At 47.4% G+C, this 27,903-nt stretch overlaps 1 protein-coding gene across 1 annotated transcript; it reads right to left on the reverse strand.

Annotated features, from left to right (window-relative positions):
- Positions 1-1,828: 1,828 nt before the first annotated feature.
- On the reverse strand, positions 1,829-27,763 carry LOC149348406 (alpha-scruin-like). The gene is made up of 16 exons (XM_089585818.1): positions 27,681-27,763; positions 26,148-26,281; positions 24,824-24,940; positions 15,815-16,004; positions 14,738-14,950; positions 13,103-13,449; positions 12,286-12,338; positions 11,447-11,539; positions 10,465-10,581; positions 8,852-9,039; positions 7,672-7,817; positions 6,802-6,918; positions 5,891-6,074; positions 3,938-4,135; positions 3,159-3,373; positions 1,829-2,169 (listed from the first exon to the last, which is right to left on the reverse strand). The coding sequence occupies exons 1-16, from the start codon at positions 27,761-27,763 to the stop codon at positions 1,955-1,957; spliced, it is 2,610 nt and encodes an 869-aa protein (XP_089441944.1). The 3' UTR covers positions 1,829-1,954.
- Positions 27,764-27,903: the final 140 nt, after the last annotated feature.

Genomic DNA, 27,903 nt, shown 5'->3' on the forward strand with positions numbered 1-27,903 from the left:
TTTCCTCTGCGCCTGCGCCTTAGACATCAGTTCGCGTATTAGTCTGGCCTTGACATGTCTTCCATTCGCACTCCTCTGTACACTGTCCGCGTGTACTCGCGTGCGGGCCTGTGGGCGCGCCTTATCATTATTCTCGAAGGCAAACGCCATACATACGATTCCAAGGTAATGAATAAAACGCTGGCTTACATCCCTCTGGCTCTTCCACGGGATGAATGAGCAGGGTCGATGTTTTAAGGCGAAGGCCTTTAATGGCTCATTCTCCCGTCCGTCCGTCCGTCCGCCGTTACATACAGCGCCTGGGGTTACTCATCGACGAGCGCAGCTGCCAAAAGGTGACGTCATCGCGTCGCCGGGCAGCAAAGCCAGTAAGGCTGAAGGAAGGCGCGAACAGCGTCAAGCCGCTTCGCCCGGTACCAAAGCCAGGGAGGCGCAACGCGACAACGGCTTTCGCCTAGCGCACTTTAGGCTGCCAATGTGCCCCCATAGTTTTTTTGTACTGAGACTGAGTCCATCATGTAGTTCTTCTTTTATGTCCGCGTAGCGTTGCTGCAATAAGTCGGGCATCTTGGTTGACTCGTCGTCCGTTAAGTAGGGCGCTCGTCGTCTCGTTCATTGTTACTGGTCATGGTAATAGACAAAAGAATAAAAATGTAGGAGCGGCACCGAACCGAATAGCCCACCGTGCACGCTACAGCCGCCCCACAATTCGACTTCTTTCACTGATTATCTTGCTCTTGGCTGCAGGTTGGCAACCGTCTGGAGCCAGCGATACCGTCACCTGCACAACCAATCCCCAACTCTGGGCGAGCGGCATCAGCGCAAGCATCGCTTCTATGTCGCTTTCTTGATCTGGACGGTAGCATAAGTGCAGAGGTGGTGACGTTGTCTGACAATGCTTCGCTGCTTTTCCTCGTTCTTCCGCCGGAAGTGCGCACAGAGGCGTCATCCAGCTGGCGTCGTTGCTTCGGTGAACGCGGTTGTTGCGACGCACGTCTGGTTTCAATCTGCCCTCTCACATCTTTCAACTCTCCTCTGTCTGCGCACTGAACCCTGTGGGCCCTCTGATTATTTATTACCTAAAATGTGCCTTGAACTGACGTAAACGCGGACTATGATAGCTGGTGGCGAGCGGTGCAGCAGCCGAAATGAAAGCTTTCAGAAATGAAAGTTTCTGAACTCATCCCTAGGAAAATTTTCATGGCGTTCCTAAAGCTCTGGAAGTGCCGTCCATGGAATACTAAAAAACTATAGCGATGCAACAGGCCTGTTGCCTGTAGCGTTGTCTCCCCAGGAGACAAGCTTGTGACTTCTACATAATTCTTTGAAGTATGAAGTCTTTCGATGTGAGCAGGCGAGCTCTCTTGAAGAGTTGTTGTAGACCTGAGCGGCGCTACAACCCACGAAAACAGGCTCAAAACGAAAAATGGAGGAGTTATAGTCACCGCTCTTCATTTTAAAAAATTACATGTGCTCAATAGAAACTTCATGGTTTTTTTTTTTTATTTTGACGCGCATATGCTGATTTTTTTTTAATTAAAGCAGCCCCATTTTCTAGCACTGTTCGGCCGTTCTGTTCAACCCTTTAATCGAACATATTACTGCGGACAATGCATGGACCGACCCGCCATTACAGCACCGAACGGTCTGCCAATGAATATCAATAGCATATTAGAACAGACGACTATTAGAAGCAATATCAAAGCTAATGTGCGGAAAATGAAAAAATACCAGTGGTCCGAGGATTCATCTTTGCGGCGCTCCAAAAGATACAATACGCTCTCAAGATTAGATAGAAGCAATGGCTACGCTTTGTTTTCTGAATTGCAAGTATTCTTTTATACAGTCGATAATTTTCCGGTATTATTACTATATGAAGAAAATTTCTGCAGCAGAAGGAAATGTTTATCGAATTGAAATAAATGTGTGATATGGTTAAATTTTTGCGGCGCTGTTACTCTGCCAGCCTGTCCTTGACCATGCACGTCAGTGACTGGCTGCGGAAGGTAGGCTTCGCTGGGGGCACGCACACGGCCGACATGCCGGTCATGGCTTCCGGGTACTCGGCCGGAAACTTGTAGCAGTCGTCCAGCTGCAGGTACACTTCCGGCCGCTTCAGGGGGCCGTTCAGGACACTGCTGGTGCCGCCGATGACGTAGATGTTGGTGTCTGGAAGAAGAAACGTGGCGCGTGAGCATTGCCTTTGATCAGAAAGTGCGATAATGACGCATGATTCTTTACGTACATCACATCAAGTCTGTCGCGACTGTGGCACCACCTTGCATAACATGGGGAAGGTGGTGATTGGTGGTAAAGGAAGAGAAGGGAAGGTGCGATGGTTGATAAACCATAACGAACATAACGAACCACAACGAGAAAAGCCCGAGACCGCTAGCCGGTGTTTTGTTCAGAGGACTATGCGGACTTCGTGTGCGGACTTCGTGTGCGGAATTCGTGTGTGGATTTCGTTTGCGGACTTGGTCTGTGAAAGATGACGCATTCTGCCGCCGCGGTGGCTCAGCGGTTATGGTGCTCGGCTGCTGACCCGAAAGACGCGGGTTCGATCCCGGCCGCGGCGGCTAGAATTTCTTTGGAGGAGAAATTCTAGAGGCCCGTGTACTGTGCGATGTCAGTGCACGTTAAAGAACCCCAGGTGGTCCAAATTTCCGGAGCCCTCCACTACGGCGTCTCTCATAGCCTTGGTCGCTTTGGGACGTTAAACCCCAATAAACCAATAAACCAAACCAGATGACGCATTCTGAACGTATGCCGGATGACCCACTATAAAGCATAAGCTAAGCGCGACAGACAGCACAAGCTAAACGCTGTTCATCGCTCCTACATGGGTTTCCTGGCGCTTTGCAAATTCCTAGCAGCACTTATATACAAAATGACTAACAAACTTTCCGAAGTTTTCGTCGCATTATGGTACGTTTGCCACGCGCTAACCAAACTCAGAGGTGAGAGGAGGACAGGACGTGCAAGCTGTCATTCTGTCCTTCGCTATACCTCTCGATGTGATGCCACAGTTGTTTCTCGAATTCGCTGAAAGTGACCCTCGGCATGCTTCATGTGCATACCACAGTTATCGGGAACATGCTGAACTGCCGCCAGAAGACCCCTATTCCCCTTTAAGCGTGTGAAAATGAGAACTTCACCGGCGACGGCGATGGCGGCGGCATGCCTCGAGTGCACGGTGCATCCTACGTGCACCCATCCACTGGGCTCGAGGACGTCCACATCCCGCAGGCTGACCAGCGGCAGGCCGGGCTCCGAGTTGTCGTAGCAGCCGCCCACCAGCCACAACTTGCCGTCCAGACACGCCGCGGCCGGGAAGGCCCGGGGCTTGGGCAGTGGTGGGCCCTCGGACCAGCTGATTTAGATGATCAGCAGTGAAGCCCTTTATAGCATGTCTTTTTACTTAACTCCTATTTAGCTAGAAATATTCCTACAAGTAGAACTATTTCTTTCTGTCTCAAGCTACACTACTCTATCGCTGTCCTCCGCCAGTTTTCTAATCTCATGACAGGACCTTCAGGGGCCAGTTTAGGAGGTATTTCAGCAAATAAAATGCGCTACAAAAGAGGACCCCCATTCTGTTCTGTAGCGCCGTGTTCTTTCTTGAATTCTATCTTTAATCTCCGTGTACTTAACCTCGCATTGTGAAGATTGAGTAAGCCTTGGCTGTTTTTAAACATGCGACAAGATGCAAAGGGTACGCTTGACGAGGTTTCAGGTCTCGTTCATCCTGATTTGATGTGAACAACCGCCAATAACCTGCTTTTGCATCACGGCACTAATCTGAAGCTATCAGTCAAGAATTCCTTGAAGGTACACATGTGCATTGGCGATTACTGCAACGGCGATTACTGCCACCAGGCACCGGCGATAGAGTAAGATAGGCTTACAACGCAGAATCCTTGTTAAAAGGACTCACGTGTGGGTCTTGGGGCAGTAAATATCCACCCGGTCCACTGCTCGGTAGAAGTCGCCCGTCTCGGGAATCATGCCGCCGACCACGTAAATGACGTCACCGACCGTTGCGCAGCCCACAGCCATGCGGGGCACGTCCAGGGGAGTGCACTCCTTCCATGTGTCCGATGCCGGGTCGTACTCCTCTGTCGACGCCACGGCCCTGCGAGCAGCAAAGATGGTTCCCTACTGGTCGGACTCGCCAGCGTCACGTGCTACAGAGCATAAAAAAAGGCATTCCCCTGTGCCATCTTGGCTTCCTGAAGCCGCCCCTACCCGGGTTGTTGCCAAGGCAACGCGAAGCCAGTGCGGATGGTTGTTGCAAACGTTGCATGATGACCTGCATCTGGTTGCCGAAGCCATTCTCACTCAATGTAACAGAAGAATGAAAGATGAGCCGAACATTCCCTTCTTCGAGATCGGACAACACGCGCTTGAATGATGATGTTGATCGCTGTTAGGGCCAGACAACGCCGGACCGAGCTCGGGAAGACATCCCCACGGAAGAATGCTGCTCCAACGGCGCAACAAATTCTCCCTCCGGGACACGCAGACAGGCTGAGTAAATCGACCGTTAACCTCATATACCGCACAAGGGCTGTTCCATCTTGTACCGAAGCCCGCCATCTAGAGGTTGTGACATTTAATGCAGAATGAAGTATTTGCGTTTCTAGTTCATCCCCATGCCATGCTGTCACGTACACGTGACTGCTTTCTGCCCCGGGTAGCAAATTCACCGGTCAGCGCCATGATTCCGACGTCTCACCGTACGTAATAATCTTAATTAATCGTAATACTGTTACAATAAACAACAGGCAAAAGGTGATGTGCAATTTTTTTTTTGCGTGCTTCAGAATTTAGCAGAACGAACCCTGTACTGACACTAAACGAAGCCCTTTAAAGAGGCTATAACGTAAACGTTTACAACAAGGCCCAAATTACTGGGTCTTCCAATTCTAATGTTAACACGTATGCGCCATATAATATATACTTGAAAACAAAACGTTGATTTGCAGACAGTTTGAACAGCTGCCATGGTTTCTGCGCTTATTGCACTTTCGCAATAGCTTTTTCTGTTTTATGTGGTATAACGTCCTAAAGCCACTCAGGCTTGAGGCACGCCATAGTCGAGAGCTCTGGGTAATTTCGACTACCTGGAGTTCTTTAACGTACACTGACATCGCACAGGACTCGGGCCTCTAGCATTTCGATTCCATCGTAATGAGACCGCTGCGGTGGTGATCGAACTCGCGTCTTTCCGGTTAGCAGCCGAGCACGGTAGCCACTAAAGCACCGCAGCGGCTTTCGCCATAATATAGACATCACGCTAGTGTGGTGTGATGTTCCGCAGAGGTACAGCCTTTGTCAAAAGTTTAGAGCCCAGGGGGTTTGCTTCTGGGCCACACTGCTTCGCTCGTAATGCGTCCTCAGCGTCCCAAATCTCCTGAAGGTAAAAAAATTTTTGGTCCTGCTCCCTGCGATGCGTAGGACTTCCACGAGTCCTACAGCAGCGCCACAATAGTGGTCGGAAGCAAACCCCCTGGGCTGTAAACTTTTGACAAAGGCTGTACATCTTCATCTGGTGCTCATGTGTTCAACGTACAGTGGACAGTCCTGCAGATCACCGCTTATTGAAGACTATTATCCACAAAGGACGAACAATGAAAAATGAGAGGCAAATTTTAGATGAGAGCAAAAAACACAGCTGAGCCTTTCAGTTATGAGGTGAGCTAACACCATAGTGGTAAGATTGGATGGAACATAGACACGGCAGCAAGCTATATATAGTATATGGGTGTGGACATGTCTTGCATTGAGCTCCGCAGCCACCAGACTTTTTAGCCGACGGATGCCACAGACACGCGGTCTCTCATATTCTCTAAGCATGTAAGCCTACGAGACTTCTGTCGGCTCTCACCGTCCGAAGCGACCTCTGCCGCCGAATACGAGTATCTTGTCGTGGAAGCAGGCCGCCCCGTGCGCCGCCCGGCCCATCTTCATGTCAGCCTTGCGGCTCCACTCCATGGAGTCGATATCGTAGGCGTACGTAGTCTTGCACGCTACCAGCTCGCCGCACTTGCGCGTGTCAGGGTCAAATCCACCTGCAGATGGCGACACAGGAAAGAGGAGAAACATGAGTGAAAGCAAGTGTTGAAGGCATGCTCACAAATTATTCCTGTAGCTGTGCCTTGCGGCCATACCAAGTGACTCGTAGCGTTCCTATCGGAAAGCACGTGAGCAAGGTGCTGGGAAGAAATTTCGGGTACGAGTGAATTAGTTCGTATTTCTTTCACCCCAGGCAGCAGCGACCCGCAGAAGCAGGTCATATGCTTGAGGAAAAATGTTACATAAGAAATTGCGGTGAAGCAAAGCGTACGCCTCCCAAATGCGGCGATAAAGTGTACTTCGGAGATTATTGCTAGCAAAGCCGATCCAAATTATAATCTGCAACTGCCCACAGTCCATACCTGAGGGTCACTTCATTACCGACTCTGATCATTGGAACGCTCTAATGATCAGCCCCGACCCGGGGACACAGATCAAGCTCCTCCAGCTGGCTGAAGACGCCGCCGCTGCCCAAGGGATAGCGGCCGCCGTTTAAGCGGGGGGCGGCTTCGGGTCGCTCCTCTGTATCTGCTGGTACTAACGTTTCACCACCGCCACTACCACCTAGAAACGTCTTTCACAGGTTGCACTGGGCAGCCTGGGACAACCAAGAAAACCGATCAAGTGGTTTTGACAATGGTGGTCGTGTATTTACGTTGCTTTCGGTCAGTGTACTGCCAAGATGGCCTTTGAAAAAAAAAATGGGAAGACATTCCGCCTCACCGGTGACGTAGACGGTGTTCCCAATGAGTACGGCCGCGTGGTAACTCCGGGGCTCGGGCATCATGCCGCACAGGTCCCAGCGGTTCTTGAGGACGTGGTAGTGCAGAACCACGCGACCTGCGCTCCACGTACCGTGCATAATTGTTGATGGCGCGCGCTTAGACGGTGTTATTCGGAGTATTCCCAGCTAAGGTCCACTTTAAAGCTTTAAATTAACTTATCCCACCGCGGTGGCTCAGTGGCTTTGTAGTTCAGCTTCTCATTTCAAGGTCATGGGTTCGATCTCGGCGCAACGGCCATACTCTGATGAAGGTTAAATACAAAAACGCCTTTGTTCTCCGCTATATTAAGGAATGTCAGAGAGCCCGAGATAGTCTAAATTAATCCAGAGCCTTCCACTAGGTCCCACGCGTCGCTTAGACAGCCCCATAATTGACAATTCTATAATCTCACACGTCCTCGTTGAATATGGCCAGGACAGCTGACAAGCATACGCACCATGCATACCCGCCAAGCATACATTCGCTAATGCGTTTTATGTCAAGTGCGGCTGATAGCCACCAAATTTTTCTTCGTTTAGAAATCGCACTTACATGAAATTGTAGAGGCCATTTTTTATCCCACAACAAACGCATCAGTAAGCATGACCACACTTGACATGAACTCGCTGAGGCAGCTCTGCAGCACGCGTAGCTAGAGTTCCCCGGTTCCAGTGTACAGCACGCCCTAGCCGTATTAGACGTCTTCCAAGAGGCTAATAATGCTCACTTTGTGCAGCCTGCATATCTTTTTTGATTACACAATGGAAAAGCTAATGGAGCTGAACCATCAAGTATATAGATTCACTCCTGAGTCTCGGGCGCAACTTGCCGTTGGCGTAGTTCAGCGGGTCCCTGGGGTCGAGTCCGCCAAAAGTGAGGATGACCGGAAGCGTCTCGTCCTGAACCTGCTTGACTCTACGCAACTTCCTGGCGAAAGGTGGAAGTCCGCTGGCATCTCGCAATCCCAACACCTCCCTGAAATATGAGTTCAGAGGCTCAGTGGTCACTTGACTATGCACTGCTCATCTGCGTTCGCTTTTTTTATTAATCTGCTATTTTTACTTCACCAACCTGCGCACACATAGCTAGGAAAAATCAGATGGCAGGTCGTAAGACGCGTCTACTTAAATTCACTTGAGCAGGGCACATATTCTCTGACAAAAGAGCATCGACGATGTTTTGTGATGCTGGTAAGGGAAAGAGTAATGGGAGACGGTATTAACAAATGTCAGGGTGCGAAGGCTATCCGGTGCCCCACCCACTTTAGATTGAAAGAAGCAGAGGGCCTATTTCTGCCTATAGCCCTATACTCCGCCTCATAACTTGGCATCGCAGATCCCGAGCCGGCTGCTCACACGCCGGCGAGCCCACCACACAGTCCGGAAAGACATAGCCTTCCACTACAATTTATAAGTATTTCTTAAAGAGATATCATTAAACGCCTCATCGGCAAGAAACAAAATGTGTGGCCGTCATAGAAGTAAAGGCTCGCCCTCACTATCCGATATGGGTAACAAAAATGCGCCAGAAGACAGGACTTTCCGCGTGGACATCTGGGACTCTGACCCATCGCGCAGCCGCGTCGTTTCCATCACGTCTGTCAGTTGCCGGCGGCTCAGCGCGAGAACGTCTGCTCGCCTGGATGTTACCTGCGCATGCGCAAGTACGCTGAGGCCATGAGCCAACTGGAGAGGCAGAGCCGTCACTTCCGGCTGCAAAAAAAAAAATTGTGCCGAACAGCGTCTCCTAAACTGTTGTTTTCCTCCATGTTCACCGGTCATAAAATTCTCGCATTGGCTGTAGGGAACTGACGTCACCAGAAAGAACATTACGTCAGTAGACCGAAAGTGACGTAACTTCCGGTACAGGAATCAACAGCTCTAATGCTATCGCATTGCCAACCCATAAGGTAAATTTAGTTGTCCTGTGAAACTTTTACTGAGCAGCTTGAGGCACACTTCGCCCTTTCGCCCCCTCCCCGTCGCTTTCCTGTGGGCCGGCTCGCTCACTTGGTTCGCTTGAAGTCGTCGTCGACGCGCACAGTGATGCCGTGGTGCGGGTCGTTCCTGGGCGCCACCGGCACGTAGTGGTAGAAGCGCGGCATGCTGGGCCGGCTCAGCGGCGTCCGCAGCTTCAGCTCTTGCACGCCCAGGAAGGTGCTCGACTCCAGTGCCAGACGGCCTGGGGGCCAGTGGGCCTGCGTCGTCGGCACAGGCAGCATTAGTGGCACTTACGTCACTTCTTCGCCGCAGACAAGGATGAAAAGTCCGGGAAGAGTGAAGCCGTTCTTGATAAACGAAAACACAGCACAGAGAGGCGAAGTTGAAGTCTGCTCACCATACGCCGTCTCCTCTGTTGTCCATGTCCACCTTTGAGAACTGTTTTTTTCCTTCAGGACTGTCTGTTTATAGTATACTTTCTCCAATTAATGCTGTAGCATTAAAAACCTCGTCGTGATAGTAATATGTCATCGGCCATAAAATTCCGAAGGCTAGTGACGCTACCAGACCGATTAGTGCCTACTGACTTTAGGTAAGTAAGGTCAGCAGACTACAAGGGATTCCACCTCTGGTAAAAGCATCAACAGCTTCTAATACTGCTTTGGTTTATGGCGGTTTAACGTCCCAATGAGACTCAGGCTGTGAGGGACGCCGTAGTGAAATACTGTCGCATTGCCAACTCATAAGGTAAATAAATGTCCCTCTGACTTTTTTTTACTTTTAGTCCTTCGTAGGTATAGACACCACTAATGAACAATAGTTTCGACGACTGCCCCGCCATGGTGGCTCAGTGGTTACGGCGCTCGGCTGCTGATCCGAAAGACGCGGGATCGATCCCGGCCGCGGCGGCCGAATTTTGATGGAGGAGAAATTCTAGAGGCCCGTGTACTGTGCAATGTCAGTGCACGTTAAAGAACCCCAGCTGGTCGAAATTTCCGGAGCCCTTCACTACGGAGTCCCTCATATCCTGAGTTGCTTTGGTGCGTTAAACCCCCAATAAACCATTAAACCAATCTTGTAGCAGGGAACTTTTGCTTACGTTGAGAAGGATCCCGTCTCTCTATTAAGAATATTAAGTAGAAAACCAGCGAAAAGAGCGCGTTCACAAGGAGAAATACACAGGACAACGCTGGAAACACAACTGAAAATTCTTCACTTGATGAATCGCCAACATCAAGACAGGGCGCACATGCGCGAGAGCAACCACAAGCGTTAACAAAAACAACAAACACGAAATACATTAAGCGATCGAAGAAAGCGTGTGGCAACCTATGTCCCATTCATGAAACTGTACTCTTTTGCCGTGAACCTAACAGAGCTGTCGCTGACGCATTCAGTTCCTAACTTCTTGATTTTGAAGGCTTCTAAGATTTCTCGTTCTATCTGCGTTTTGCCGCGGCCAATGATTCTGACATTATGGAACAAAGGGGTGCACAAGCTACGCTTCTTCAATACTCCATTAAGATATATTAGTGATCCGCAGTTCTCCCCGCGTTCGATTCCACGTTGCGTGCATCATGTGCGATGCCTTTATAATTAAGAGGAGGAAGCCAGTCTTTGTGCCAAGTGGCATGGGGTCTCAATGAAAGCAAACAAAGAAGCGCGTGGTGTAATCAACCCACCCCTTGAGGGCTGTCATCCACGTCGCCAGCGGCCGTCCTTGGCCTTGGATGCGGAGTCTTCTTGCGCACGTCCGGGGACACTTCGATTTCCTCCGTGGACCGGTCCTTGTCGTCGTACTGCGTGCACGTCTCGGTTCTGATTGCTCGCCAATCGTATCAATTCCCGTAATTCAACATATATAAACCATGAAATAAAACGAATTTGCGTAAATACGCGAAGAGGCTTGAAACACTCAATGAGTGCGCAGTAGTGTTAAGTGTTGGGAGTTCTGAACACAAACGTGAGCCTGTTGGAATGATTGAGAGAGGTGAGTCACGGTTTCCGGATGCCAACCTGAGCAGTTAAGCGCCCGCTTTTCATAGATGTCATGTTTAAGCTCTTCTAATAAAATTCGCGAAGACTGAGGACTGCTGCCTACGTGCGCTTACGAAGGATCCAGACTATGTTGTTCGTGGGTCGCCTATACCACGGGTGATTTAATAGAACACGGTTATATCAGTACAATACGGCAGTGCGCAAGAATTTAATGAGAATCTAAGCGTTCCGTTCACCACTATAGCGCTCTCTCGCACCTTTTTTAACCCTTTTTTTTCTAGGATTATCTGCCTGCCCAAATGCTGTTAAGCATGGTCATTGCAAGCGCGATTCGGCCTCTTGTATTTTACTCCCAGTCAGTTGCCCACATTTTCTTCGGCCAGCCTGAAGTAGCAAACGAAATGCCTTTCAGGTTTAATCCCCTAAACACCTGAAATTTTCTGGTTGAGCTTTCTGAACGTTTATTCCATCTCCCCTCTAACAAACGATGATTTGCAAATGACACGTGCCTATGAGCAGCGTCCGGATGTTAATGGCTAAGGCGAGCTAAACAGCCGGGGATTCCACCAACCCCACCTTCCTAAACATCCTGTCCGGCAGCTTCCCGCCCCTGCTGCCTGTGGCAGTGTTTGCTTGAAGCGACGGCGAGTCTTAAAGCGCACGCACCACGCTCTTCACCGGTTTGTGGGGCCTCCTCCTCTTGTCCTGATCTCCCTGATCCAGCTTCAGCGATGACGGAGCTCTGGAACTTGGACCACTCTGGCCGGAAAAACAAAGCATTTCGGGGGAGGCAGGCAATTTGTGGTGCACGTGTAACCGGTTTGTTAAAGGTCTGCTAAATCAGAGCGTGCACTAATGTGCCAAGCGAACGCAAACGACAGATCCAGAAAAAAAGTTGTTCCATTTATACAGTAACTAGTAAAGAAAACGTTGTTAGGCTTGCTTTTCGAACACCTGTGGAGTACAGACGAAAAAAAAAGGACGAAGAAATTGAGCCGCTGTTACGTGTCATTCTGTCCTCCAGCTTCCTAAATAGTGAACACATCCAGTTGCTTGTTTAAAAAGCTCTTAGCGCTTGTAACTTAGGTCTTGAAGCTTACGCCTTTACAGCTAGCTAGATGTTTCCAAATGTAGTTACGCGCCGGAACTGGCCACAGTACGACGCCTCAAAACCGTAAAAGGTCATTCCTTACTAAATTTCTCTTAACGAACGCGGTCTTTGATGTTTGCTTATTTTAGTTACAAAATATTTGGCGCACTAGTTACGAAGAGTTGGAACATATGGAAAAAAACAAGCGTATTTTTCCCCAATATCACAAAATATCTTTAGTGTCTACTGCCTGCACTGTACTGCGGTTAGTTTAGCGGTGGATTAATCCACTGAAGCAGATTGCACTAAGAAGATGCCTGCTGCCGCTGCTGCATTTTCACGATCACCTCGCGCGCAGGCAATACCCCGGATGTTTCTCAACTGTCCACGGAGCAAAGTTTAAACAGCGCCTCACCTTCAAGCCAGACCCGTCCGTTGACTCCGGTGGCACCGTGACTGCTGCCAGTCCTGCGCAGATTTGTCAACGGTGTATGCTACGTTCTTCTCGCTGGTACAGACAACCTCGGCCACCATAGACATATCGCTCTACTCTTAAGACTCTCGCTGGCATAAAGTCTTGTAAAAAGCCTGCTCGATCTCATACTAAACCCGGGGAACAAAAACGAGAGGAGACACTCAAGCTCCACCTTAAGGGTAGGAAGCAACAGCGTAATGGCGAATTCCTATATATGCAGAAGGTCATTGTCCAGTTTACTTTCATAGATCCTTGGGAGTACCCGTACCCCTCCTGGCCCAGTGGTGCAGTGGGAAACGATGCGCCACTGCATTCCACTGCATTGCGATGGCAGGTGCTCCCAGCAGAGAGCCTTGTGGGACCCAGGTTGCTCTTACCGAGCAATTAATCGTTAACTGCCACCTGACACGGTGGCGCCCAGACGAAGACAAGTCCCCTTGTCGAAACGTTGGCTCAAGCGACCTGAGGTTTTCCCCTCTCTTGTTCATTTTGTGAACCTGACACCGTGGGCAGTTTGCTCACTATCCGATGGGCAGGTGGTGATGGCGTGGCCAGGTTTAGTGATCTAGGCGGCCCACCTGTCTCTTAGGTTGCTCTATGGGAGCCACCTGCCAGAGCCATGCTCGTGGTTTTTCGCTCACAACGCCGACACCGTATTTTATGGGGAACAGGGCCTTAAACGCTATCGCGTTAAAATAGCATAGTTGTCACTGCCCTATAGATTGGAATAGCTTGGGAAGACGTGAGCGCCACCTACCGGTGAGTTTCTTGGGCAGGCATTCGCAGTCGAGGAAGGTGAGCCGCTGCCGGTGGTACACGTCGACGTCTTCCACCGAGGTGCCGTCCAGGCAGCTCATGCCGCCCAGCACGTAGACGCGGTCGTCGGCGCTGGCGGCGGCCACGGCGTGCCGGGGCCGCGAGAGCTTGAAGCGGAACTCCCAGCGGCCACGAAGGGAGTCAAAGGCCAGGACATCGGCCACGTTCGTGAAGCCGGTCGGGTCCCGGCCCGACGGCTTCAGGCCGCCCGCCAGCCACAGCTCGTGGTGGATGGTGAGCGCCGTGCAGTAGGCACGGGGCTCCGGCAGGCTCGGACGTCGCACCCATCTTTACATAGTGCAAATTGCACGAGGAGATAAATTCCAAGTCAACACAGTGGCAGAAGCCGTAATCCAAATGTATGAAGAACACCTTCCAGAAAAACCGTCAAACTAGTAGGTGCGAATGCTTTCTAGTATATTTTGCGCAAACATGTAGTCCTTCGCGCCGATATAGAGAAGCCCAGCGTCACTTGTACTTCTGCTTTGTTTTTTTGTTAATTGAGACCCTTTTATTTTGCGATTCAAGCGGAGTTAATGGCGCAGTGTCTCGTTTTTAGATCTGAACTAACTTACGGGCGCTTGCAAGAAATTTTCTCGTGAAGTGCTGATGCTTTAAAGCTGTCCGGTTTACTGCTTTACACCGGATGCTTCACAGAATCCTGTCACAATTTTTTTTAAATTGGGTTTTTTTTATTGGACATAATGACGACTTTGGTAGCATAGCAATATTAGGGTTGCAGGACTTGACCAAACAGGTGAATCGTGTTAACGAGTAACCTGCCTAACAAATTTCTGTTAAACAAATTTTTCTGTAACAATTTTTTATCATTACAGTTAGGCACCTGGTTGTTGGTTCATTGATAGAGAAAATTTCATTTTGAGATTCAAGCTGTGTTAATAGTGTATTGTTTTTTTTCGTGTCAACTTATGCACGCTCCCAAAAAAGTTTCTCGTAAACTGCTTACGCTTCAAACCTGCATATTCATTACTTTATATACACGCTGTACATAAAAGCAACATTACACTGAGTTGAAGGCTCGAGTTCATTACCCACAGATCACCCGTCAGCTTAGCATCGATGCCGGCCTTGGCCGCTATGTGTCGTGCTCTTCATCACTGTAACATTTGTTACGTGTGGCCGGTTAGCCTTCTAGCTTGCGTATTTTTTAGCGCAGGTCGAGAAGAAGCTCCGATGGTTAGGAAATTGCGGCTGGTTCGGGTGCCACTACTTCAGAGCACCTGATGACAGCAGAACTGTTGTTTTAACATTAATCATTCGCGCGCATGCCGCACATATGCACGCAGCCCGATTAACTGAGGGCGACGGCTGAACTGGTTAAGGCACCCGGAACCGAAGCTGATTCGTTACCGCCAACGGTGGTTGAAATCCTGCTCGGAAATATTTTTTTTTTACTTCTGGATGACGTTGACATGACAAAGATACAACGCTCCAAGTGGGTTTCCTCCGGCCGCTACGGCAGCAATCGGCGCTGGCGTCTGCACTCGCCGGACAATGATATATAGGACGTTTCTTGTCCCCAGAAACGAGGCGGCCGGCGTTGTGTTATACTCACGCGCGCTCGTTGGTGTCGGTGGCGTGCACCGTGGAGAGCACCTCGGCGGGCACCATGCCGGTAAAGACCTGCTTCTTGGTGGTGACGCCCCCCACCACGTACACCATTCCCGCCAGGTAGGCCACCCCGCAGCCCATCAGGGGAAGGGGCAAGTTGCGGTACGGAACCCAAGCGTCGGACGCCGGGTTGTACACCTCCACCGACTGAAGGATCCTGCGTGTGATCGCGGCAAATCCTATAGTGTTGTAAAATATAAGGAGCTTGGCTTTGGTTCGTAAGAAAAAAGGTACCACCACGAATTTAAAGAAGGCTTGCTCTATCCTTTCTTATTAGTACTCGCTTGCTGTTTTCAAGTTTTGGTACATGTAATTCTTTATTTTCCTTGAAAATCCATTCAGTTTCGGCTCTGAACTGAGTGCCCTGCCTGTTTCCTTTACCTTGCTTCAGAGAAGGCTCACCTCACTGATTATTTAGACTTACTGAATTATTCTGGGCTGTTTTGAATTCTTTATTAATGTTTAATAAGCAAATAAGTAATCATAACTAACGATTATATCTATCCAATATTTACCCCGCCGCGGTGGCTCAGTGGTTATGGCACTCAGCTGCTGGCCCGAACGACGTGGGTTCAATCCCGGCCGTGGCGGCCTAATTTCAATGAAGGCGAAATTCTAGAGGCCCGTGTACTCTGCGATGTCAGTGCATATTAAGAACCCCAGGTGGTCGAAATTTTCGGAGCCCTTAACTACGGCGCCCCTCATAGCCTGAGTCGCTTTGGGACGTTATACCCCAATAAACAAATCTATTCAATATTTACCTGCACTATTTGTATTCGAATCGGTTTTGAAAAAGTACGATTCGCAAGCCCCTACTTTTTCTTTCTATCTTTGGTCCTTCGGCAAGGCGGCTGTAGTATACGTCTATAAACAAGCAAATAGCGTTAAATTTACTTACCTTTTACGTCAGCGTAAGCCAAAATTAAGTATCATCAAAATGAGGTTGATCAGGAAATTAAGGTCACAATACACAGGAAACTAAGAAAACACAGCGAGCATCTTGGAGAAAAAGGCTACATACTCTCCCTTGTGGTCCTTTCCGCCGACGACCATGATTTTTTCTTGGACCACGGTGGCCCCGTGGCAAGCACGTGCGTGCAGCATGTCCGCCATTTTCTCCCATCGCTTCTCGCGTACGCCGAACTTGAAGACCGACCTCTGGGCGCGGGCCTCGCCTTTCCCAGCCACCACATCCTCGGGGCTGTAGCCGCCTGCGGACAAGCATGGGTTACTTTGGGTGCAACAGCGCGCACTACTCTGAACGTTGAAGGGAGGTGTCTTCGTCCAGCGTAATTCAGGATGTTACACGTACTAAAATAGAAGTCGCAGTGCGTTCGGTGACACTTGTGTGCTGTTCCTCACGTAAAACACACAAACAAAATTCTTCTGAAAGAACTAGTAACTGCGCAACACAACTCCGTATGTAGGACGACCAAATACTGCTGGTAAATAGACTCAAGGTCACTGGCCTCTATATACAGGCTACTTTGGATGCAACCTTCCCTCTACAACTCCTAGACAGGCAAACGAAACAAATTGCGGACCTTATCCGCAGAGTGGCCACGCGCAACCATGGTCGGTCGAAGAAGAAACCTCAATATGACCACCATCACCAGTCCTTTGACTTACCACTTTACCTCCACTTGCTCACCAAAACGCACCAACAAAAGCTGGTGACCTTATTACAGAGGCGGCCACCTTATAACACCGCCTACCACAATTGATTCCCACGAATTACTTACAACGTTCACCAACAATGCTATCTCGGAACTACTCGAAGCCCAACGAGCAGCAAGATACTCCGACTAACCAGCACAGAAACTGGCCAACACTACCTGTGCCATCTCCACTTGGTCCCCATCACCTGCCACCTGCATCTAACTTTTAAATCGACCCAGCTGACATCCAGAGCCAATTGCGCATCAGACTTCTACCTATAAATGGCGACCATGAGTTACAAAAGGGCAGAACGCAGGCCCGAGCTCAATATTACACCAAACACCACACAGGCAGACCCAACATCGACGTGGACGCGTCTTGACACACCCTACCAGGCTATTATACCCCTGTCACCGCCTACGAGGATGGCACCATAGGGGCCACAGCCATCCTCCACGCCAGCAACCCTACGAAGGCAGAGGGCGCAGCCAAGGTAGAAAGCTGGATTAGTTGGTGGTTAATGATTAATTAAAAAGACTATGTCGCATAAGGCTGGGACAAAGAGATAGAAAAATACAGGACAGGCGAGGCCATCACCTTGACGCTCTTACACGCTACACAAGATTAGAGCATCAGAGAAATTTGCAGCGACTCCCAAGCTGCGTACCGTCAGTATCAGTATCATCAAACCTCCCCGACGCATTCTAGAGTCAGGGCCCACGCTTACCCGAGAGATAATCCTCACGTGGGTTCTGGGCATACCTCGATCCGCAGTATCAGCTCGTTTAGGCGCTGGTTCGAGAAATATCACTCTGGACTTCGGAATATTGGACACCCGAACCGACGCAGGAAACCTCATGGGGTCTACTCACATATTAGCAAATTACCACCCACTAAAAAAACAGCTGCGTCATCCTCCCGCCACCTTACCGTACACTAGACAAAATGATGTGCGGTCTGGCGGTAACTACAGGTAAACTGCTAGATCTCACCCTAGCTCCTTCGTCGCTACCATACTACCTTTGCCCTACCACTGTGCTCAACATGTAAGGCGGCCCAGGCCGCCCTACCTTTGGGAATGCCCCATCTCATTGCAGTACCCCACCTACAGTACACTACCTTTGGGAATGCCCCATCTCATTGCAGTACCCCATACCCAAGCTATTCTCCTCATTGGAGGCCCCTGTAAGAGTTCCTGAGCAAAGTGGCCAGAATGGCTAGTGGACAGAGCTGTCCGCGAAGCAAATGCCCGTGAACTCTTGTAAAAGTAGCAGCCCACCCTTGAGGACCTTCTTTTATTTTTCTTTGCTCCAAAATAGTTGCTACCACCGTCAGCGTCCCAAGCCAAAGCCTAAAAAATTTAGCAGTGTTACCACAGATAGAATGTTACCCTCGATATCAGGGTAAAACACGCAACAATCAATCGTCAAAATAACAAAAGTCGACAATGTTATTCTACGACATCGAGTTTTATATCACTGATGGACATACTACAACTGGAATGACGAATGCTAGGCTGTTCTCTGATGAACTTCATTTATATTGCAACTGCTTCCGAACCAGGAAGGAGGAGGGCAAATCATTGCACGTCTATGTAATGAAATGAAATGAAAATCTTAATTTGCCATCAGATACAAATGGGGAATTGTAGAAAAAAAGCTGTCCTTGGACAGCTTGACGGGTCCACAATCCCTTATTTTGGCAGAGTGGCGGCATCACGTAACATATTCTTGATATGCAAACATATACATACATATTTAATATGATACAGACTTAGTACTCGTAAACGAAAACAACAGAAAACAACAGCGGAACTCACTTCTACAAATCCAAACGAAAACAACAGCAAGGCTAGATAACATTACATAGAAACCAAATACATCTGCCGGAGGTCCTTGTAGGTTGCCGTGAAAAGGTCAAAACGGACAGAATTATAATAATTCAAAAGCCTTGGTATTGTGTACGAAAATCTTTTCAGCTCCTCGACTGGCTGATCAGAGGACATATGGAGGATATTGAGTCTTTTGACCAGAGTGCCACCCGAAACAGTCTCGAAAGTAACGTTAGATAATGTAGAATTAACCAGAGTTGACCTAGCCAATGCTTTTAACGATTACTTCCTTACTGTTGCACAGGCACGAAAACCACTGCTAATTACAGTTACAAGGAGCAAAGTACCGGCCACAGTATGTTTTTGAAGCCCGTCACTATTGATGAAGTTATTGCAGCGTTTGTATCGCTGAAAAATAGTAAGTCAGAAGATGCTCTTGGTCTTCAAATCACACCAGTCAAATATGTTATAGATGTAATAGCACCCTATTTGATGCACATCTTTAACGCCTGCCTGTCGCTCGGTCTGTTCCCGCGTAGCATGCAAACCGCAAGGGTTACCGTGATATATAAAAAAGGAAACCGAGATGAATTATCAAATTATCGTCCTATTTCTATTCTTCCTGTCATTTCCAAAGGATTCGAAAAATTAATTCTGCAACGCTTGATGGCTTTTTCTGACAAATATAACATTTTAACTCCGGCTCAGTACGGTTTCCGAAAAAATAAATCAAAGGAGTTAGCTTTGCTTGCTCAAAAGGAGCTGATATTACAGAATTTTGAAAATAAAAATATCGTGTTAGGCCTCTTTTTAGATTTCACGAAAGCCTTTGATCTCATCAATCACCGCATCCTGCTTAAAAAGATGGAATACTACGGTTTTCGCGGCAAAGTTTTTTCTTTAATATCTTCTTACTTACAGCATCGCACACAATTTGTCGATATTCATAGACAACGCTCAGCTATTAAATCAGTAGTTTCGGGTGTCCCTCAGGGGAGTATTTTAGGGCCCTTCCTGTTTCTAATTTATGTCAATGAAATTGTTAATATTGACAAATCTGCTAACTATATTATATACGCCGACGACATAAGTGTTTTTTTCTGGACAATCGAGCATCAATTTAGCCGATCGTGCAAACAGGACACTGGGACATATAAATACTTGGGCGACGGAGAATGATTTAAAGATCAACGTTGCAAAGACAAAAGCAGTGATCTTTCATCCACGTCAAAAAGATATTTCTATTCCATCCCTTGCAATAAACAACACTACAATTGAAGTGGTTCCCCATTTTAAAACACTAGGGGTCATTTTTTCAGAAAATATGTCGTGGGACGACCACATTACATACCTTTCCGGGAAGCTCTCGCGTACGACTGGCTATTTGCGTCGCTACTGTTCATCTTTTCCTACATCAGTTAACGTATTGTTATACAGTTCCCTTTTTTCCTCGGTTATGAATTATGGCGCGCTTGTCTGGGGAACCACAACGCTTGATAATATTAATAAACTTTTGCGTTTACAAAAACGTGCTATCCGCATTATTGCAAAAGTCCCTCGTTACTCACACACAGCCGAATTGTTTAAGAAATTTAACATAATCAGTATAGAGTCTTTGTATTCCTATAGACTAATCCGTCACTACAAATCAGAAATAATTAAACACGACAATTCTTTAGCAGTGCTAGCCGCACTTGCTGCGAACTATCTTGTGTATTGTACACGAAATCCGGAAAAATGGAAAGTGGATGTATGCCGCACAAATTACGGAAAACAAATGTTGAAATATCGTCTGCCAGCTATCCTGAACGAACTCTCCGGTGATGATAACCGAGACGTCCTCAACAAATCGTTCAGGGATCTACGCAGCATGTTTCTGTAATCAAAAGAATTGTACGTGGCGATAAAGTGAATGTCTTTGTTTTTGTTTGTGAAATAAGCACTGTTACAGAGATGTGTGTTATTTTGTTCTCGTTTTTTCTTGTCACATCTTTTGTTTGTTAAATAAGCATGGTTACAGAGATGTGTGTTTTTTGGTTGTCGTTTTTCTTCCCTTCACTTTCGTGCCGTGCATTTTTTATACTTAGCCAGCTTTGTGCACTACACTTTTATTTTTCATGATCCGGACACCTAAAGTTTTGTTTGCCTTTCGTTTTCTGCCTAGTGGGCAGCTGCTTTTTCTGCGTTTTCTGAAAATTCACTGCCTGTATTTGAAACATTCCGCGTATTCCAGTGTATGCCTTGTAAGGGGCACGGACCTCGTCAAGCCACCTTTGGCTTTTTGTCCGTGCCCCTAAGCATCTCAGGATGTTTGAATAAATTGATTTGATTTGATTTGAAGGCACTGTTTCCCGTAACTTGAACGTGACATTGGTACTGACCAAAACTAGAAGTGTCTTGTAAGGTAACTTGGAGTTCTGTCTTGTAATTGGGATAGATTACGTATATTGTTGATATTCCTGTGGATTTCTTGTGGGTGTTGTGTTTCCCCATACTAGTTGACAAAAATTCAGGGGGCACTTTGACTGTCTAAAGTGCGTAGAGGCGAAAACGTTTTCCGCACCACTTTGACTGCTTCTGTGGCACTTGTGGCGTCACATGTAATTGAGTAGTAATTGCTAAGTGACGACAAATCACTAATTAATGGTTAATTAATGATTTGTACCTGAATACTAATTAACTGCTAATTAATGACGCTTAAGCTTCGCCTTTAGGAGTGGAACGCGACAGCGTGTTGTAGCGCTGCCAGGCAGTCCACGGAACGCCACCACACGTTCGGCGCGATGCCTTGCCTTTTGAACGCTTTTGAGGAAAGGAAAGGGCGCAGTAATTCTCTGTCATCTCGGTGGACACCTGAACCGCACCTTAGAGGAAGGGGGGAAGTGGGAGTGGAAGAAGAAAGACAAAGATGGCCCGTAATGAAGAAAATGAAAATTGTATTTGAGGAAAGGAAATTACGCAGTAACTGTCTCACATATCTCGGTGGACACCCGTCCAAAATCAGGGGGGCACTTTTTTGACCTAAAGTGCGGTCACTGATGTGTGGTTAAGATTTTAAGCTTCGCCTATAAGAGTGGAACGCGACAGCGTCTTGCAACGCTTCCAGGAGTCCATAGAACGCCATCGCCCATTCGGTTCTCTACCTCGCTCGTCGGTAAATTGGTTTTTGAGGAAAGGAAATGTATCTGTTTCTCATATCTCGGTGGACACCTAAACCTCGCCGGAAGGGAAGGGAGGAGGATGGTAGTGAGCGAAGACACCGTATTCACTAGACGCACCTTTGTTCTTCCCAAAACCATCGAGCTGGCATGGCGGATTTCTGTAGTGACCACAGCAGCATAGAACATGCGATGTCGGTTGTTCGTAGATTTTGTGATGTAACCAATAGCGTTGTTAACCTGGACAAGTGTGCGGGCCTTTGGCATGGGAATTGGGCATCAGCGCCTTTGTTTCATGCAAGTGTAAAATGGTCACATGTTCCTTCCAAATACCTAGGTGTACCTCTTGACAAGTATCGAGATAACGATGACTTTTGGAAGGAGAAAATTCAAGAACTCTCCACGCGTGCACAGAAATGGTCGGGGAAGGAACTGTCTGTATTCACGCGCGCAAACATATGCAATGTATATCTGGTTTCAAAAGTGTGCTATTTGTTGCAGGTCCTTTCATGCTCTCGACTTAGCATTCAAAAGTTTCATCGTCTCTTCGCAGTTTTTGTTTGGCAGTCCTCATGGGAGAGGACTAAACGTGATAATTTATTTCTGCGTTTGAGAAAAGGGGGTCTTTCCTTGCCACACTTGTACCTGAGGCAGGTGGTGTCAAGATTTCTGTTTCTTCGAGATCAACGCGACCCTTTCCTGCGGACATTTATTCAAGTGAGGCTTTCTTCGGCTTTGCCAAACTATGTTATTTCCAGTGTGGACGGGATGAGGTACAGTGCAAGTAGGTTTTTGAAAGAAGTGGTCTTTGCTTTCCGGTTTCTGAATGCGCGCTTCAGTTTGGAATATCTTTCTAATGTCACGCGTAAGAAATTGTTAAAAGATTTGCTCGACTCTGTCTTCCCGGAGCCAATCTATCGATCTATGTATAGTGGAGGCCAAGCAGGAAATGTTTTAAAAAGAGTACGAAAAATGTTGGTGCCAGCGGGTGTGAAGACGTTCTTCTTCAAGTTACACACTGGGACGTTGCTGGTTAAAACATGGATGGAGGAAAAGGGATTGTTTCTACCATGGGGTGCTGACTGCTTGTTGTGTCGCAAACCAGAGTCAATAGAACACGTTTTTATTGATTGCTGGGATGCGCTGCTCTTTTGGGACGTGCTCCAGCGTACAATAAAGACTTACCCCTAACGCCGTATGGGATACGATTCCTGGACATAGAGCCGGATCTTTATAAATATGATGTAATTTTCCTGCTTGGCCTGCACAGTATTTGGCGAAGCAGGATGGCTGTACGACACTGTGATGAAGATGCGCGTTCTGTCCGCGATTACTTCAAAGAAAACATATTTAAGCTACGTGAAGTGTACAAGGAGCTATGTTTTGGAGATGAAGTTATCGAGTTGATGGGAGAGTTGTGTTCCCTGAGACAGTTTTGATTTTCTCACGCGAGTGAAACACATGTCCGTTCTTGTTGTTTGAGTGTGCAGCGCAGAACATCTGTTTATGATCTGTTGTAATCTGTCAAAACAGGCAATAAAGACAAAAAAAAAGAGCTGGCATGGCGGAGTGGATAGCATGCTCGTCTCACACTCCGAAGACCGGGGTTCGATTCCCGAGCTCGACCAATTTCTTGCTCGGTTTTATTTATTTATATGGCCTGACTAGAAAAGTTGATTAGGCTAATTGAGTAATTAAGCAATTAACTAAGCTTAGTCCCACTTACTTGGAGCATCACTATACGATCCCTTCAATTGGTTGCCTGGTTACTAGCCAAAGTACAATTGGCCCCGTTTGAAATTCGCGCACTGTGACGTCACGACCGTTTGGACCAACTGAAAAGCGTGACATTTCTGTCGACAACTGCTGCTTACAACGATGAGGCATTAAAGGCTTTCGCCTTAATAGTTGAAGTGTGACTGAAAGAGTGAATGATAAAGCAAACGTTTGATGCGTGTGGGTAGGATATACCTTAAACGACCTATTACACCAGTTATTTGACTTTTTTTCCTTAGAACATGCTTGACGTGATTATCCCAGGACATATTTACGGAAAAGGTGACACCCAGACATTTGAAATTCTCGACTAAAGCGATGCATCGTGAGTTTATTATAATATCTTGATGCGGAGGTATGTGCTTGTTTTTCGGCCTGAATATAATCGCTTTTGTTTTGCTTTCATTTACCTTCATTGCATTTACTCTCGACCATTCCTCTAAGGATTTCATTGCACTGTTACATTGTTCAACAAGAAGATTAATATCATTGCCAGCAAAAAAAATACTAGTGTCATCTGCATAGATAATAAATTTTGCTTTAGGGTTAACAGTGACGATATCATTCAGATAGAAATTAAAAAGTAAAGGTCCTAAAATACTTCCCTACGGGACTCCACAATTAACAGCTTTAGCTTTCGATGTAAAGGCACCTATTTTCACAACTTGAGTTCTATTGGATAGGTAGGATTTCATAAGAGCTAGTGCCTGTCCTCGTATTCCATACTTACTTAATTTTTTCAGCAAAATGTTATCGTTAACTAAATCGAAGGCTTTAGAAAAGTCCACGAAAATGCCAACAACTATTGCTTTGTTTTCAAACGCCGTTAATATATATTCTTTCTGCTCTAGCAACGCTAATTCAACTGATTTGTTTTTACGGAAACCGAACTGGTGTGGTGTTAACAGATTGTTTTTCAATGAAATTTGCCATCCTCGAATACAAGACTTTTTCAAACAGCTTTGAAAAGATCGGTAAAATAGATACCGGCCTGTAATTTCCCAGCTCATTACAATCTCCTTTTTTGTACAGAACAGTAACTTTTGCGCACTACATTCTCGCTGGGAAAGTTGCTGATTCTAAACACATGTTAAAAATGTGGGTGAGGATGGGCGCAATAATATCAACTACATGTTTGATTGGGCGTACTTGAAGACCATCGATGTCACAACTGCTAGAGTTCTTTAAGGCTTGTACAACTGACATGATTTCATCCACTGTTACGGGTTGAAGGTATACTGTGTTGTTAATATAAGTGGAATCATATTTGCTAGCATGAGAGGATATAGAGGGAGCAGAAGCGATACTAGTGAAAAAATTGTTAAAAGCATCAGCTAGTTGTGCACCGGATAATTCTTTTCCATCAACTTGTAATTTCAATGAAGGCTTATGCGAGTGACCACGATTAAGGATGGTGTTCAACCTCGACCATAATACACTGTTTTGACGGCACTCAATATCCAACAAAGATGAATAATATGCTGCTCGTGCATTTCGCAACTTCTTTGTTAGCTTATTACGATATTATGTACACGAATGTACCACGGGCTGATGGGTCTGACCCTCCTCTCCGGAATAAAAAGAACAAATGACTCCAGTTTCGCACCGAGGACGAAGATGGAGCCAGAGTAGTAGACGACGGCATGGTAGTGTCGGGGCTCGGGCAGGGGCTGAAAGGTGAGCCATTGGTTCAGCTGCGGCTTGAACACGTAGGTTGACTTCCCTGCAGTATACGAGTATGAAAAGTGGAGCAAAATTTTTACACTTTCCCCGCTGTACTTGTGCTAAATCCGCTAACGCTTTCCTCCGTCGGCGACAATACTTTGTAAATGGGCTCGTCTATAATAATCTCTAGCAGTCCGGACAGCTAGGCGAGACTCCGCGTAAAGCGGATTGCAACCGCTCGATATCTGTCGAACTAAAAAGTCAATCCATTCTAAAAAATCACCTCGAATACCGCTTTCTCGTTCCTGAGCAAGAAATCTCGAAAGGCGACATGGTTAGAGCAAGAAATATTGCTTTCTCTTAAGTTAGCGCGTCGAGTGTTGTGTGTACAATGCAGTCACCTAAAAACATGCGCTAAAAGCGTAGTGCGTCTCATTTTAGCAACGAATGCTAATTCGCTTGATCTTTGTTGCGGCTTGTATTCCCTCAAGATATCTGGAATTATTCCGCCTGTGTCTAAGAGAAAATCCAATTTCCAGAAGAAAGCAACTACGCACGCACCCTTTGAGCCGATCAGTATCATTTAACTTGTTATTAGCGCAGCAAAACGGCGCCCTCGAATATGGTGTACGTGTATATGAGCCGCTGAATTCCGGCGTAGTAACACAAGAGACTGCCACTGGCCAACGAGTGGTATTACCGTGCTTAAAAAACATTCATAATGCAATAACCCCATACCAGCATTGTCACCAAATGTCATACAATTTGTATGATATTTTATTATATATGCATGACAGATGTATGATTAGGCAAAGATGTATGACATTTGTATGGTAATTGTATGGCATTTGTAGGACATTCGTATGACAAACTGTATGATGGTAGTGCATCATACAATTTTTCAGTATAGTAATGAGTGACTCTGTCCCTTGGGCAGTACTACACGGAAAAAAGTTTGCAGTGGCTTAGCTCTGCTATGCCAGGATATGCGTAGCGTGAGCAGTGACGTCACGTGGCTCTGCGCCGCCGGCAGCAGCGGCAGCGGCGAGCGCGCGAGGCGAGGAGCACCAGCTGTGCGCAGTGACGTCACTCGCTCCTCGCGCATCCGCAGTATGGTCGACGGAGGGAGCACTCGAAACGGGCAGACTGTGGCCAATATAGCTCACGCTACAAAAAAACTCTGCGCGCTGACCCCGCACGGTAACGTATGCGCTGACTTTGGTGTCCTTGCTTAGCGAGCACCACCACCACCAAAAATCCCGTACCGGCCGCGATATCATCAGGTTCCTGGAGGTTGATACCACCGAGCACAACCACGACGGCCGAGTCCGAGTTCTGCACTTTCCCCACCAGCGACACCTCTTGGGCATCGTCACGATCTCTGCTGCTTGGCGAGTGCCTGCGTAGATTGTTCAAGTAGCCAGCAACTCTCTTCGCGTTCCCTTCAGGCCGTAAATGCAGAGGTGATCGCAGGTTTGCGGTTGAGACAAATGAGTATGCGACGGGATGCAGTAATTAGAGAGTAATTACTTATTGCACTCACTCTTTCCTTTGTAGCTTTGTGGCTGCGCTTCGGTGTGTGCCGGTAAGTAATTACATTTATTACAAGTCTACATCAGCTTGGGGAATACCTATAAACTTCGATCAAGGGGGTACAGTGTGAAGACAGAGCAAGACCATATCTCAAGTACATTAAACAGGAATACTAAGTGCACCTAAGTTTAAAGATTAGTGTCCCCAGATCGAATCATGTCGTTTTTGACGAGAAAAAGTTAGCATAGGCAAGAAATTTGCACAAAACCAATTTCGCCTTCCCTTGCTTTCTCGGATGTGGAGCGATCTCGAAATGGTACACCCGTTACAACAATGATGTAACACAGCCTGGGTTACCAGAGGACGCAAAAGACTGAAGAATTCATCGAGCTTTCTTTTCAGCGCCCTTTTAACGCGTCTGATGAGCGATTACGCAAGATCTAGTGAATATACGGAAAGCAATTCGGCACGTAGTAAACGACTTGACCATTGAAACCAAGCGAGTGGACGGCAGGGATGGGGAAGGTCATCTTGATGCTGCGCTGGTGCTGAGCACACACAACAGACGAAAAGTAGTGACATTATCATTTCCTAGTTATGCTGTCAAGTGTATCAGGGTGGTGGCGCAGTTCTATGAGCAAAAACAGACGTAAATGGTAGCTTTGATTACTACTTCATTGTTCTTAGATGGATATCAAAGGCTTGAAATTTAAATAATTATTGCTGCTGAAAGCTGAAATAACACCAATGAACACTAAACACAAATATAGCAATTTCGGTACTTCACCCTGTAGACGACTGCTGTTTCCACAGCTACTTCGACCGTGCAGTGAAGTATACACAATCCTTTTGGCATCGGTTACGTGTAGGGTGAGACGACGATGGAGCGTCTTCTCTTCACCTGATGCTAATAATAGAGCATTGAATTATAGCTGTAGATATCCGTGAGCCCTGTCATACTCAAACATTCATAATTACTTTATAAAACTGGTGACTGGCTACAACGGGCACGAGTTCAGTGATACAGCACGGTTAACAACGTCTGACTAGCTACAGGACTGACATATCTGTTTCGACCGCATCCCCTAGTTACCGCTATATTCTGCACGTCCGAATTAGTTGCAAGTATCACACTCTTGACGGCAGTCCAACACTACTCAATGACTGCCAATTATTTGGCTGGTTTCATGTGGTCTTTAAACCTGAGACCATCTAGACGGTACGGCAGCTTGTTCTGGAAGCGAGACCGTACGAGGAGCACCTACCTGGCATCCCTCCTGGTGGGCGAGGCATGCCCGGCGATGCTCATGTCCGTGCCCGACGACGTCCCCTTGCCCCAGCCGAACATGGCGTCCGAGAACCAGCAACGCGCAGCGGGGCCGGAAGCATGCGCTAGCCGCTACTGGCCGGAGCCTGCTCGGCCGATACCTTCACGCCCAAGGCAGCACGAGCGGCGGAGCTGGAGGTGCGCCTCTTTCTCTTCGTCTG

This window comes from Amblyomma mixtum, chromosome 4, assembly GCF_055824585.1.
Source record: "Amblyomma mixtum isolate Tamu chromosome 4, ASM5582458v1, whole genome shotgun sequence".
Taxonomy (NCBI): domain Eukaryota; kingdom Metazoa; phylum Arthropoda; class Arachnida; order Ixodida; family Ixodidae; genus Amblyomma; species Amblyomma mixtum.

What these genes read in the sequence shown, in the direction of transcription:
- LOC149348406 (XM_089585818.1), bottom strand. Translation starts at nt 27,763, where the DNA reads ATGTTCGGCTGGGGCAAGGGGACGTCGTCGGGCACGGACATGAGCATC. An exon ending in TGGATGACAGCCCTCAAGGG is followed by an intron (nt 9,040 to 10,464) that starts GTGGGTTGATTA and finishes CCGACGACGCAG; the next exon opens with GCCCACTGGCCCCCAGGCCG. An exon ending in CGCCGCCATCGCCGTCGCCG is followed by an intron (nt 2,170 to 3,158) that starts GTGAAGTTCTCA and finishes TTCTTCTTCCAG; the next exon opens with ACACCAACATCTACGTCATC.